The following is a 14,542-nucleotide window of genomic DNA, read 5'->3' on the forward strand; positions in this document are numbered from 1 at the left end:
TACTGTATCTAAAACGAGTGTATACTAGATTTATAATAAAACCAGACTTAAAAGTAAGGGGGGGAAAATTATGCCCAATGCCCATTGACAAAAGCTCCATACGCATTCACATAACAAACAAAAGAAAAAGAAAAAGAGAAGCTATGCATTAACAACCATGTTAGGACTTAGGACCACATAAAAGGGCAATAAAGAAACAAAAACTGTACGCACACAGTGCACATCGGTGGAAAGGAGCTTTGATGAGGTCATTGTGCACGTGTATTTGGATCTGCGTTATTCTTTCCAGCTCCATTTCCACCGCATCACGGAATTAGATGAAGGGACAGTTTGGCAACCCTGAGCACTAAAAAAATTAAATTAAATTCTGTAAAATTATTTTTAAAAAGCTAAACAATGACCTCAAAATGTAATTTTATATATATATGGGAAAAAAAATTAGGTCAGTTGCTTTTATATATATATATATATATTGGCACGAAACATTAAAATAAAAAATAATAAAATTTTATTTGGCATGGCAGAATAACTGTTAAAAAAAGTCATCCATGTTGACTATTTGAACGGTTCTGTTGATAAATGAAGATTTTTTTTTTTTGCCAACGTTGATAAGTGAAGATTTTAACATGAAAGCATGGACAAGGTATGTAAACTTATTCGAGTGTCATAGCACAGTGACACATATGTAATACTTCTTTTAATGTTTTTTTTTTAATTTAAGGTTGTGAATTTAGGGAAGAGAATCCACTTCTCTTACCGTCCACTTCATTCTATTATCTTATTCTCCTTATTAGATCAATTTTAAACGGTTGGGATTTAATAGTATATAAATATTATTTTAATACTCCCTCCGTTTTTTATTACAAGAGACAAATAACCAAATTACGTTGATAAAAAAATAGTTAAAATTAGTTGAGGACAATTAATGTGTAAAAAGTATAATGTTTTTTCCAACAATGCCCCCATTAATAAGGAGAGAGAGTATGAGAAAGAGCAATTAAATTATTAAAAGAAAGAGAAGTGAAAGGGAGAGAGAGTATGAGTTGGAGACAAAATAAATAGGGATAAAATAGGAAATCAATACAAAAAAATAGAGACAACTTTTAAGTGTCTTTTATATATAGGAACATACCATAAACATCAAATGTCTTTTATAATAAGGAACGGAGGGAGTATTAATTAACAAAAAAATTGTATATAAATAAATTTGGATTATTAAAATTTGATCTAAATAGTTGATATCTTTATAGTTTTATATTAAAATGTTATATACTCCTCTGGTCCTTAGAATAGAACCTAATTGTTAAATTAATTTTAGTCCTAAATATAAGACCTATTTCTCATATTTAATCAATTTTTTTCTAAATTATCTCCATGAATACTCTCTCAATCATAATCAAGTAAGTGAGGGAGGGAGGATATTAAGAAAGATGATTATGGTATTTTAAGAAAAATATATCATACTTCTTATAATTAACTAACTTACCTAACTTCGTAATATAAGACCTATTTAACTAATTTGATTAGATTAAAGAAGTTAGGTAAGTTAGTTAATTATAAGAAATATGACATGCTTTTTTTTCTTCTAAAACACCATCATCATCTTCCTTAATATCTTCTTTTTTTTCTTCTACTTGATTATGGTTGAAGGAGTATCCATAAGGATAATTTTAAAAAAAATTGATAAATATGAAAACTATGTCTTATATTTAAGACCAAAATCAACTTAATAATTAGATCTTATATTAAGAACCGGAGGAGTATTAAATCTCCTCCGTTTGAAATTGATTTAGTGGTAAGAATAAAGAAGAGGAGTGAAGTGGATAGCAAGGAAGTAGAGAGGTTCTCTTCGCGTGTAAATAAAAGACATAATGAGTGTGTAAATTATAATAAAATAAAAAAATTGCTAAAATTAAACAGAGACGGCGAGAACTAAATTCAATGATACCTAAGCCAATAACTGTTTTATTTTCTATAGTCAATTATTTGAGAAGAAAAACGACATCAAGCAAGCTGCTTTGCGAACCAACAATGATTAGCTTGGCTTAAATAAAGAATTTGCAAATTAGCATAGTTGTGTATGTAGAAGAGAGATTCAGAGTCTCTTAAGATTAAGGGTTTGAAACCTAATTTTATCTGAGCTTATCAACAATATAATTTTTGGTGGTACATAACATAACATCAGATAGTTTTATACTTAAAAAAAAAGATATAAAGCAACAAGTTCGTTAAGTCGACATGTCAACAATGTTGTCCTAGATATATGCAACCCAGATAGAAGTTTAATTTAATATAATACTACTTCTATCCTTAATAATAAGAGATACTTAGAGACTCAACTTAATTCTAAATATAAGAACACGATCTATTTTGTTCCCAACTAATTCCTATGATTGCATATATTAGGGATAGATAGTTCCAATATATATGATTAGTAAGGGTATTTTAAAAAAACCAATATCCATTTATAACAAATAACTAAATTAATGTTTTTAATATTTATAAATTAGTTATCTAATTCTCATACTAAGGACTGGGTTATACTTCTTTTCCTTAGTGACCTAGAGAAGAAAAACCAAATGGAGGATCCAAAACATGAGTAAGACACTAATAATCAAGGAACTAAAAACTAGGCTGGATACTAAATCAGTCAAGGTAGTGGTTTAAAGGTCAATTAGTCGGATCGAGGTTAACTCAGAGTCAAACTTATCATATTAAAATAATATAATTTAATTGAAAATAACAAAATACAATAACGTTAATAATTACTAATAACAAAATACAAGAAAATATAACAATAGTTTGATTATAATAATAATAAAGTACAACAATATTGACAATGTTGATCTTCACGATTTATCAATAATTGAAATTAATAATCATTGATATCAAAATTATCATTAAAATTAATTCAAATCTATAGTGATTGAGAGATTAAGAGCTGAATAAAAAAAATAGGACCAATAGCAAAATAATGGTTCATTATCAGTTCCCCTCAGTTTTCACTAGTTCAGCCCCAGTTTGATTGATTTGATATCAGTTTAACTTTTGACTGGTTCAATGCCCCAATATAAACTAAATCATTGCTCAGTTCACCAATTTTTTGATTGAATTGGCTGGTTTGGTCTGATTTTTTGTTTCTTGCTAATAATTACAAGTGCAAAACAAACTAAAATTAAACACCGTACATGTCACCTTTGAAGCTTCATGCAGTTGTTTCCATTGGAATAGGCGTGGAATTGGAATCATCAAGCCCGGTGCAGGAGGAGACATCTGAAGCATGAAGGACCAGTGTCCTTGGATGAGGAGAAGAGAGAGAAGGTTTTGGTGGGAGTGACACTGATTCATTGGGTCCTTCTAACATCTCAACCACTTTACTCATTGATGGCCGCATTGCTGGATCTGTCTGAATACACCATAAACCAACCAAACTTAGCTTTCTTACCACTTCTTTTTCCTCTTCTGTGATGGACACATTTGTTGCAACAACATTGGATTGCTCAAATTCTTTATAAATCCAATTGGGAAAGTACATATCATCACTAGTATTAGCATGTGACCCTCCACTCTCAAAATTCTTTCTTCCTCCGATCATTTCAAGGATTAACATGCCATAACTATAGACATCAGATTTGTATGAAACTCCACCATATGTGCGACTGAAGACTTCTGGTGCAATGTATCCTGCAGTTCCCCTCATGCTAGATATTGATACAATACTCTCCTTTTTATAACATATCTTGGCGAGCCCAAAATCAGATATTTTTGGACAAAAATCTTCATCTAACAAGATATTTTGGGGTTTGATATCAAGATGTAGGATTCTTGTGTTACACCCTCGATGCAAGTACTCTAATCCTCGAGCAATACCGATTGAAATTTGATAGAGTCTCATCCATTCAAAATCACAGACTGGATTTAAGGAATATTCTCCTTTATAGATGAACTTCTCTAATGAGCCATTGGGCATGAATTCATAGATCAAAGCTCTTTTGTTCTTCTCATAACAGAATCCCAACAAAGTGACTATATTTACATGCGATGTTCTGCTAATACTTGCGACTTCGTTTATGAATTCTTCTCCATTGCCCTTGGTCTCACTGAGAACTTTTACTGCCACAAGACGACCATCGGGCATAGTGGCTTTGTACACAGTTCCATAACCACCCTGGCCAATTTTTGTTTTGAATGACTTTGTAATTCTTCTCACTTCCGAGTAAGTATATTTTCTGGGTGCCAAAGTGCCATAAGTTTCCACGAATGTCTCAACATGGTGATGATCGTCGTATGTTCTTTCCTTGGAAATCTTTTGTCCTAATTCAAAACATCCACTACGACAACCAATTATTGCGATCAAGACTATCACTATCCCAACGCCACCGCCGGCAGATACAATTGCAATAATATTAATCCGATTTTCTGCAGGAGGAATTTTTTGAGTGAATCAAATCTATTACGCATGATTAATTCATTCTAAGTTGGAGTGTATGTTTAAGTCCTTTAAGGTTTTTTTTTTTGGGGTATAAACTCAGAGTCTTCTTAAATCATTTTGGATTTGAGACTAATATCTGTCAGGCTAGTTAATACCCTCCCATTAAGTATGCTTCCCGAGATTTGATGTAATTGTTTCTGATTTGTATGATCATTGGTTTGTTTGTGTTTAAGGATTGCGTTATGCTATGGGTCTGAATGGATGCAACAGATCTAGCAACGGAGTAATGGAGTGACATATGCTAAATGTATAAAGACAAACACTATAGTTGGATTTATCACTATGCTTCCCTTCTAGTTAGAGATAATTGCCGAATTTGATATAGGTAGAGTGCCACAAAGAGAAGGTTGAAACTATTAAATCTCAAATAAAGAATTCCCATAAAAAAATTGAGGGAAAATATATTACTACTTCCAATTCTAATCAAAAGGGGTAGATATGAGATTTATTTTAATTCTAAATAAAGAACCTCAATTCAATTTATCTTCCTAATTTATAGTTTTTTTCAAGCATTCTTATAGATTGCATATAATAAGAGAGTTCCCATCAAGGGATAGTTACAATACACATGATTAGAAATAGTATTTTTAAAAAAATCAATACTACCTCCGGTCCTTAATATAAGACCCTGTTTGACTTTTATTTTGGTCCTAAATATAAGACCTCAATCAACTTTGTCTCTCATATTTATATATATATTTTCTAAAGTAGACCTTCTAACAATGATAGTTCTAGTTAATACACTTGATTAGCAAGGATATTTTAGGAAAGACAACACCTATTTATGACAAATAACTAACTCAACTTACTTCCTTAATCTCCTCAAATTAGTCAACTGGCTCTTATAGTTAGGACCGGAGGTAGTATGTATTTATTATAAATAACTAAATTAATTTTTTTAATAGTTACGAATTTATTATTTAGTTCTTATATTAAACATAAGAAGAAATAGCATTAAACGTATGACAAGCAAGTTTTATTTATTGATGGGTAAGCTGAGTCAAAGTCAAAGTCAAATAAAATTTAAAAATTCCAGCAAAAATATTAGGCGAAGAATCAGTCCAACTTATTAAATTAATAGGTTGAATGAGTCCAACTCGCTCATGAATCAACCCATCTTAATTAGTTGCTTGACAGTGATCCCTCTGGCAACTGGCCTTTGATTCCTAATAATAGTAGTTCAGATAAATACTATCTCCGTATAAGAATTAGATAATTAAATTGTAAATATTAAAAAAAATTTGTTTAAGTTAATTATTTATAACAAATGTATTTTGTTTGTTCTAAACTATTCTATTTAGTCATGTGTATTGAAACTATCTCTTGTTGAAATATCCTTATTATGTGCAATCAATAAAAATATGTTGAATAAATAATTATAAATTTAAAAACTAAAATAAATTAGGATCTTATATTTAGAATTGAGTGAACCATTATCTAGTTTTTATATTGAATTTAAGATGAGAGGTAGCAAAACTGAGGATTGACGTACACACCTAATGATGATGAAGAACACGTCAACGACCGGGATATTCTATGCTAAGACATGGAGGATTTTGCCTATAAGATATAATACCTAATTTGAACCTTCTAGATGCTAGGGGCTGCGAGTTTGCGAAATGTCCCAATGTGGCGTCACTTGAGCTTGAGAAATCAAAACATCTTATGTTCTGTCAAGAACACTATTATTTGGCTTTCTCACAGAGACTGGAGTTTCCTACATCCCAAAGTCAAGATTCATCAGCAGCCCAGAAACCCAATCTGATTCAATCGCTGTGGTCTTGCTTGGAAAAATTAACAATATTTATTGACCCCGTCCGATGATAAATATCAGCTGGATAACTAATTTACAGATAATAACAAAATTAATTTAGTTTTTGTTTTGTAATAAATGTGTGTTGGTGAATTTAAGTGCCTAATTTAATCATTTGTATTGGAAAGTGCTCTTTTTTAGGTGCAATCAATAGAATTGTTTGGGAGAAGAAGAATTATAAATTTATGAGATAAAGTAAATTAAGGTTTTATATTTAGAGTAAAGCAAATCTCTCAATTAGCTCTTACATCTAAGATCAATGGAGTAACTACTTAACTAAGCCAGAAGGCAAATTTCTCTATAGGTTCATGCAAAGTAGGCCTATATTCTGTAATCAACTTATTTTAGATAGGTTTAAACCATCTCACCGAACCCTTTCTGAAACATGTAAATCACTGTTGCGTGATGAGAATGATCCATTTTTGGAATTTTCATGGACATTTGAGAGATCACCATACCTGGATGCTTCCCTGATGATGAAGAACACGTCGTGGTTCCTTGACCCCCGTTGCGGCAGAAACATGTGAACTTCTGATCATACCCACACTGCCCACCAGAATCGACGCACTTGTCGCACTCTTCAGTATCTACGCTCGATCTTAATCCAAAACCTTCATCTATTGCTTCTTCAATTCCCTTTTGACGGGCAAACACCAAACCAATGAAGACATCCCTTATAGGAATAGCAACCACTTTGCAAGTTTCTGTCAAATCAATACCGTAAGCTACAATCCCGTAGTAGACATCTTTCTCAGCACCGCTACTAGTGGAGCACTCTGTGCTTGATGAATTGATTAAGACAGTCATTGCATTAAAACTTTTTCTGCAATCATACAAGAAGACCATGTCATGAAACCCTTCAGCAAGCTTGAACATGGTGGAATCGAAGCTAGTGTTTTTGTATTGGGCTGGACATATAGTTGTCCAATAGTCATCCCTAGCCACTGTGAGTGTCTGATCATTGATTTCCAAACTCAGAATCCGATAAGTAACAGAGTTGACGATCAACTTTGGAGTATTGTTTTGGCAAGCGAGTTGGAAATCAGACTGACCACAGTATTCTGCTCTGTTATCTCCCCAGAAAGGGTAGCCAACATTATTGACGCTTCCACAGCTGAAGCGGTTACTGCAGTCTGTGAATCTATCATCGGCGCCAACTGCTATAATGAAAAGTAGGAGCAAAAGGATGAAGAAGATGGAACATTGGGGAAGATCAGCAGGATTCATTTCGTGATTGGAAGAAAAGAAAAGGGGTTTGAGAGTAATGAATGAAACTGAACTGTTGGAAGATATATGTGTGCACCAAATTAAAGATATGCCTCACTCACATCGTCAGATTTGAAAAACAAGGCCTTCAAAATTTCAAGCTGGGAAGTTCTGGGAAGCTAGAGCAAGGTGAGGAGTTCAATTTAGTTAGCCTAGCTATTTTTCCACACGTAAGGATTCTGGATCACCGGTAATGTCAAAGTCGTCTCATAAATGAGGTTCAGTTCGAGAGGCTGGACAGAGAGAGACAAGTGATGACATTTGCGTGTATTTCAATTTTACTAAACACGCAGTCTCTAAGGAGTCAAAACTTGGGACCAAACAAACAAACAAACAAACAACAAGCCTTATCCCACTAGGTGGGGTCGACTACATGAATCACACGACGCCATCGTGCTCTGTCAATAACCCAATCCTTAGATATGTTGTTGATTAGGAGGTCTCGTTCAATGACCTCATTCAGCGTTCTTCTCGGTCTTCCCCTGCCTCTTTTTATGGGACTCCATCTTATTTGATCCACCCTCCTCACCGGGGCCTCCAAAGGCCTTCTCTGCACATGTCCAAACCATCTTAAGCGATTTTCAACCATTTTCTCTTGGATAGGTGCCACACTGACTCTTGTCCTGATCTTTTCATTTTGAATCCTATCTTTTCTTGTATGACCACACATCCATCTCAACATCCTCATTTCTGCTACTCCGACTTTGTGCTCTTGTTTTCCCTTTATTGCCCAACATTCACTACCATACATCATAGCTGGTCTTATAGCAGTCCGATAAAATTTTCCTTTAAGTTTCTCAGGTACCTTCTTATCGCAAATAACTCCGGTAGCTTTCCTCCACTTTAACCAGCCAGCTTGTATTCTATGAGAAATGTCTCCATCAATTTCCCCATCCTCCTGTATAATGGATCCTAGGTATTTAAACTTTGATACTTGAGGAATAATTTGCTCTCCCATCCTCACCTCCAAATCCCTATTACCTTGCCTCCCTCCAAAATCACAATGCATATATTCTGTTTTGTTCCTGCTCAAACGGAAACCTTTCGACTCCAAAGTCCTTCTCCATAACTCCAAACTAGTGTTAATCTCTTCTTTTGATTCCGCCATAAGAACTATATCATCCGCGAAGAGCATGGACTTAGGGATTCTTTTTTGAACAGGTTTAGTTAGAACATCCAGAACAATGTTGAACAAGTACGGACTCAGAGAAGATCCCTGATGTAGGCCAATCTTAATAGGGAAGTCCTTTGTCTCCCCCCCAGGCGTCCTTACACTGGTAGTTACCGCCTCATACATATCTTGTATGACTTTGATATACGCAACCCGTACACCTTTCTTTTCCAAAGCCTTCCACAATACTTCTCTTGGCACACGATCATAAGCCTTTTCCAGGTCAATAAAAACCATATGTAAATCTCTTCTTTTACTTCTATATCTCTCCATTAACCCCCTTAGTAAATAGATTGCTTCCGATGTGGATCTCCCTGGCATAAATCCAAATTGGTTTTCCGAAATAGAAGTCTCCAACCTCAATCTATATTCCATCACTTTTTCCCACAACTTCATTGTATGACTCATAAGTTTTATCCCCCTGTAGCTTGCACAGTTTTGAATGTCTCCTTTATTCTTGTAAATAGGAACTAAAATGCTTTTCCTCCACTCATCCGGCATATTTTTAGAACGTAGAATTTCATTAAAAAGCTTGGTTAGCCATACCTCCCCCTCATCGCCCAAACATTTCCAAATTTCAATAGGGATACCATCAGGCCCAACAGCTTTTCCATTGTCCATTTTCTTGAGAGCCGCCTTAACCTCTCCGATACGTATCCTGCGGTAGAAAGCCAAATTCCGATCATCTTCGTTAATTAGCAAGTCCTGCAAGTCTGAGTCGCATAATTGCTTCCCTCATTAAACAACTTGTAAAAGTAAGCCTCCCATCTGTCCTTAATATCACCATCAGTAAGTAACACTTTACCATCTTCATCCTTTATACACTTTACCTGGTCCAGATCTCTCTTTTTCCTCTCCCTTTGCTTCGCGATCTTGTAAATATTTCTTTCTCCCGTCTTTGTTCCTAACTCCTGATAAAACCCTTCATAAGCTTTAGTACGTGCTTCGCTCACTGCTCTCTTTGTCTCTTTTTTAGCCAACTGATACTTTTCCTGGTTCTCTACACTATTGCACAAGTGTATGGCCTTAAAACAGACTTTTTTCTGTTTGACTTTCTCTTGCACACTCTTATTCCACCACCAAGTCTCCTTATCTCTTTGACCAGGACCTTTGGATTCTCCCAAAATTGCTTTAGCTACCAAACGAACCCTTGTAGCTATCTCTTCCCACATCATGTTTGCATTTCCCTGCAACTCCCAATTCCCTTCCTTCAAAAGAGTCCTTTTGAATAACTCCCGCTTCTCTCCTTTTAACTGCCACCACTTAATCCTGGGTTTTGCCACTTGATGGTACTTTTGCCTGGTACTCTTAAAACATACATCAAGGATAAGTACTCTATGTTGGGCACTCACCCCGTCTCCTGGAATCACTTTGCAATTAGTACACAATCTTCTGTCCGGATTCTTAACCAAAAAGAAATCAATCTGTGATTTTGAGACACCACTTTTGTACGTGATTAAATGCTCCTCTCGCTTCTTAAAACAAGTGTTGACAATCTTAAGATCGTATGCAAGAGAAAAATCGAGAATAGATTGTCCTCCACTATTAAGCTCCCCAAAACCAAAACCACCATGGGCCCCGCTGAATTGTCCTGCTTCTTTACCAACATGTCCATTAAGGTCCCCACCGATAAAAATTTTTTCTTCGAGTGGTATGCTTTGAACCAAGCCCTCCATATCTTCCCAAAACTTATCTTTAAGGTGTGTCTCTGCCCCAACCTGAGGTGCATAGGCACTAATGATATTGATAGTATCCTTTCCAACAATTACTCTTAGCGATATTATTCTGTCCTCAAACCTTTTAACCTCTACCACGTTCTTTTTCCATGTCCCATCAGCGATGATACCAACCCCATTCCTTGTGCTCACCTTTCCTATGTACCAAAGTTTATACTCTCCAAGTTCCTTGGCAGCTTCTCCAGTCCATTTGGTTTCTTGGAGGCATAAGATATTAATCCTTCTGTCCCTCATAACTCCTGCTACTTCCATAGATTTCTCATTCAACGTCCCAATATTCCAAGTGCCAAATCTAATCTCAGTCTCATGAACTAACTTCTTTAGCCGCCTCCATCCAAGAGAGTGCGGTAGCCCTTGCTCATTTAACACTACATCCGGGCGACGATGCAGCGGCTCTAGCTCATTTCTCACTGTACTCGAGCCATACAGCGCGTCACATCTGGGCAACGACCTAGCATTAGCATGATTACTTCGTTGATCCATGTTCATGAGATTCGACGGGTTTTTACGTTGGCTGTCGAGGGCCTAACACAACCCTCCTCCTTTATCCGGGCTTGGGACCGGCTATACAACATAGGCGGAGTTAAAACTTGGGACCAATGTTTGGCAAAAAAAAAAAACTTGGGACCAATAGCAACAGTAATATACAGGACCTTCTAACAAATATAAATTAACCACCTTAACAAGTCTTATCTTATTAGGTGGAGTAGGTTAAATAATTGTATGGTACATTGTGCTTTGTAAATAATTAAATAATTAAATATTCAAATAAATTATTAATTAAAAAGCCTCGCTTAATAATATAATTGTTTATCAAATATGCATGGGAGAAATGAATAAAACTAAAAATCATACATATATAAGCAAATTATTGGCTGATCTAACTTCAATCATCTATATTGGGGAAGATCAGAAGGATTCATTTGGTGAAGAGAAGGGGTTTGAGACTTGAGAGTAATGAAACTCAACTAATTAACTGCTGGAAGATATATATCTCACAGTCGCGTGGCCAGATTTGAAAAATAAGGGCTTGAAAATTTCGAGTTGCGAAATTCTGGGAAGCTTGATGAGCAGTGACAAGTTCTTTAGCATGTCATGTTTGGACTAGTGGTGAAAAATTGATTTTATGAAATAAATATATGAGAGAAATTTTGTCTTGTAAATTATAAATGATTGTAGCATCTTAATGTTTTTTTTTTGAATTAGCAAAGGCATTTTAGCACCCAAGGTTTGTCCACGATGTTAAGTGTACTTTTGAAAAAATTTTATAGGTATATTTACACATGTACTTTTTTTGGTCAGATCCTCTGAACCACATCAGTATTCATGTCATAAAAATGGTCAACGTTAGTTGTGATGTTTTTGCCAACGTTAGTTGTGATGTTTTTGCAACTTTGTAAAATCTTCATGTATGTTTTTGTACCTATAGTTTATTTATGGTGTCAGATGCAAATTTAGTAGAAGTTCATGTATATATTTGCACCTCGGTCCTTTTCAAAAATACCTTTTTATATGTAAAATTTCAGTGAAAAGCAATTTTTAGAAAAAGAGTTCATAATAATTTCATACGAAAAAACTCAGACCAAGCTGTTTGACATTTTAGTTTTATAATGTAGAAATAACGGTCCAAATAAAAAAATTTGTTTTGGGCCTGAGTCCAGATAATGTTAGAAAATTGTCCAAATAGCTGTCTACGCTGAGTGCTTAGGATGTGCGGGGTATATATAACAATAAATGAAGAGTAGAATATGAAAGGGAAACTGACCAAAAAACAAAAAACCCCAAATTGTGAAATCCCAATTCCAAAAGCTAAAGGTTGAAAATGACAAGAAGAAAAATAAAATTAAATTAGAATTTTGAAATTTAAATAAAATGATAAAAATATTCTTTTGCTTTTTTATTTTAAAAACTTTAATCCCTCACTGAATGGTAGGCTGCTGCCGGCAGCTAGCTGCCCACGCCATGCTGGCCACTTGCATGGTGGCTGCACGTAGTTTTTTTTTTTCTTTCCTGGCGGTGACTTTTTTTTGGCAATGAGAAATTATTTGAGATAAGTAGTGAGGTGGGATTTGATCCCACCAACTCATGATCATTTGAACCAACCGAAAAAACAAGTAACCATTTGGCCACTAATGATCTTAACATTGTGGTGCCAAATATATATATATATATATAAGTTAACTTCTTTGTTGTGGCTTTAGCTCCTGACAATAATTTACCTGCCAATAATAAGTTTTGATTAGGAAATGACAAGTATAAATTTGATATTAATAAGGCTTTTTTTCGTGATACATAATGTGAAATAACATGTAAATTAATTAAAAATGATGACAATTTATCTAGGAAGGACAAATCTTAATTAAGAAATGACAAGTTTAAACTTGAGATTAAGAAGGTGTTTTTTCCTGATACATAACGTAAAATAGCATACGAATTAATTAAAAATGATGACAATTTATTCGGTAATAACAAGTCTTGATTATAAAATGACAAGTCTAAACTTGAGATTAACAAAGCAATTTTTTCTGATACATAACATGAAATAGCATGTGAATTAATTAAAAATGACAATAATTTATCTGGGAATGACAAATCTAAACCCGAAGTTAATAAGGTATTTTTTCTAATACATAACATGAAATAACATGTGAATTAATTAAAAATGACAACAATGTATCTAGGAATAATAAGTCTTGATTGAAAAATGACAAGTCTAAATTTTAGATTAACAGAGTACTTTTTCTTGATACATAATAGAAAATAACAAAAAAAAAAGCCATTGCTAGGAGAAAAAAATCCCTATTGGTAGCCACCACGTAGGTGGCTAGCATGGCGTTGATGTCTCGTTGCCGGCAGCAACCTCTAGCAAAGGGTTGAAGTTTTCAAATTTCAAAAAAATAAAGAGGTATTTTTGTCATTTTACTTGAATTTTAAAATTCTAATTTAGGTTTATTTCCCTCCATGTCACTTTCAATTTTTAGTTTCTAGAATTGGGATTTTAGCTTTTTTTTTTTTTTTTATCATTTGCCTGATAGAAATTGAAGGACTAGACTGAAAAGAATATTATTCTTGCAAAGTTTGAAAGATAAAAAAAGTAATTGTGGCAATTTATTAACATGAAATTCGTTTCATTATTAACACAAACAAAGCCATAAAACTCCATAAGTGAGGGATAGAGGGGTGATTTGATGATCTTTTCTCTCTCTAGTCCCAATGTCCTTTTTCTGTAGCTATTCTCCTTCTTCTGCTTTCCGTTAATCTGCATCTCCTGCCTTTTCCCCCTTGTTTGCTGTAGTTTTCATTCAATTTGCTGAGTTAAATGGATGTACTTTCATATGTGTATAGTTTTGATTATAATAAATAACAACTACGAGGTCAAGCAATTGTTTTGTTGTATTTCATGAGATTTCATTAACATTCAACTAATTCCATGGATCTTAGTGGTCTTTCATTCTCCCATGAATTTGATTCGATAGAATGACATAGAAAGTTGTAAAAAGATAAATAAAAATGAGAACTTTTGAGCTTTTTTTTTTGGGCATGACAACTTTTAAGTTATAAATATAAAAATTTGAATTGTAAATTTTAATTTTTTAGTTATAAAGACGTTTTAAATTTACATTAATTTCCTTATATACTATTTAATCCAAATTCTCCCATTTAATTATGTACTCCCCCTCTGATTCTTTTTAAAAGTTTCAAATAACTAAATATGTTAAAAGTTACAACATATTCTCTTAAAACACTTTTATTTATGAAAATTATGAGTGGTAGAGATGTGGATGAAAAATAGGACAGAAACATATAATTAATTAAGGATAAAAATAAAAAAACACTAAATATTTAGATGTTCTTAAACTGTAGCTCATGAAAAGAATTATTAAATCTATTCAAAAAATTAAAGCTCATAAATAACAGTGGAAGGGAGTATTTAGTAAGGAAAATCCCAAAAAATTATTACCTGAATTTCAACATCCTAAATTAAGAATTTCTATACAAATATATTATCATTTGCTTTTAAAGTATTGTAAATAAGTACTACCTTTGGTTCTAATTATAACATT

General features: G+C 33.8%; 2 protein-coding genes across 2 annotated transcripts; both read right to left on the reverse strand.

Moving 5' to 3' along the window:
- Positions 1 to 68: 68 nt before the first annotated feature.
- LOC114741396 (PR5-like receptor kinase) lies at positions 69 to 5,609 on the reverse strand. Its single transcript, XM_028929649.1, has 3 exons — positions 5,606 to 5,609; positions 3,196 to 4,419; positions 69 to 346 (listed from the first exon to the last, which is right to left on the reverse strand). The coding sequence occupies exons 1-2, from the start codon at positions 5,607 to 5,609 to the stop codon at positions 3,206 to 3,208; spliced, it is 1,218 nt and encodes a 405-aa protein (XP_028785482.1). The 3' UTR covers positions 69 to 346; positions 3,196 to 3,205.
- A 798-nt stretch (positions 5,610 to 6,407) lies between these two features.
- On the reverse strand, positions 6,408 to 7,720 carry LOC114741439 (LEAF RUST 10 DISEASE-RESISTANCE LOCUS RECEPTOR-LIKE PROTEIN KINASE-like 2.7). Its single transcript, XM_028929706.1, has one exon. The coding sequence runs from the start codon at positions 7,530 to 7,532 to the stop codon at positions 6,660 to 6,662; it is 873 nt and encodes a 290-aa protein (XP_028785539.1). The 5' UTR covers positions 7,533 to 7,720; the 3' UTR covers positions 6,408 to 6,659.
- Positions 7,721 to 14,542: the final 6,822 nt, after the last annotated feature.

The sequence above is a fragment of the Neltuma alba genome, unplaced genomic scaffold (assembly GCF_004799145.2).
Source record: "Neltuma alba isolate B1F8T4 unplaced genomic scaffold, ASM479914v2 tig00003392_pilon, whole genome shotgun sequence".
Lineage (NCBI taxonomy): Eukaryota > Viridiplantae > Streptophyta > Magnoliopsida > Fabales > Fabaceae > Neltuma > Neltuma alba.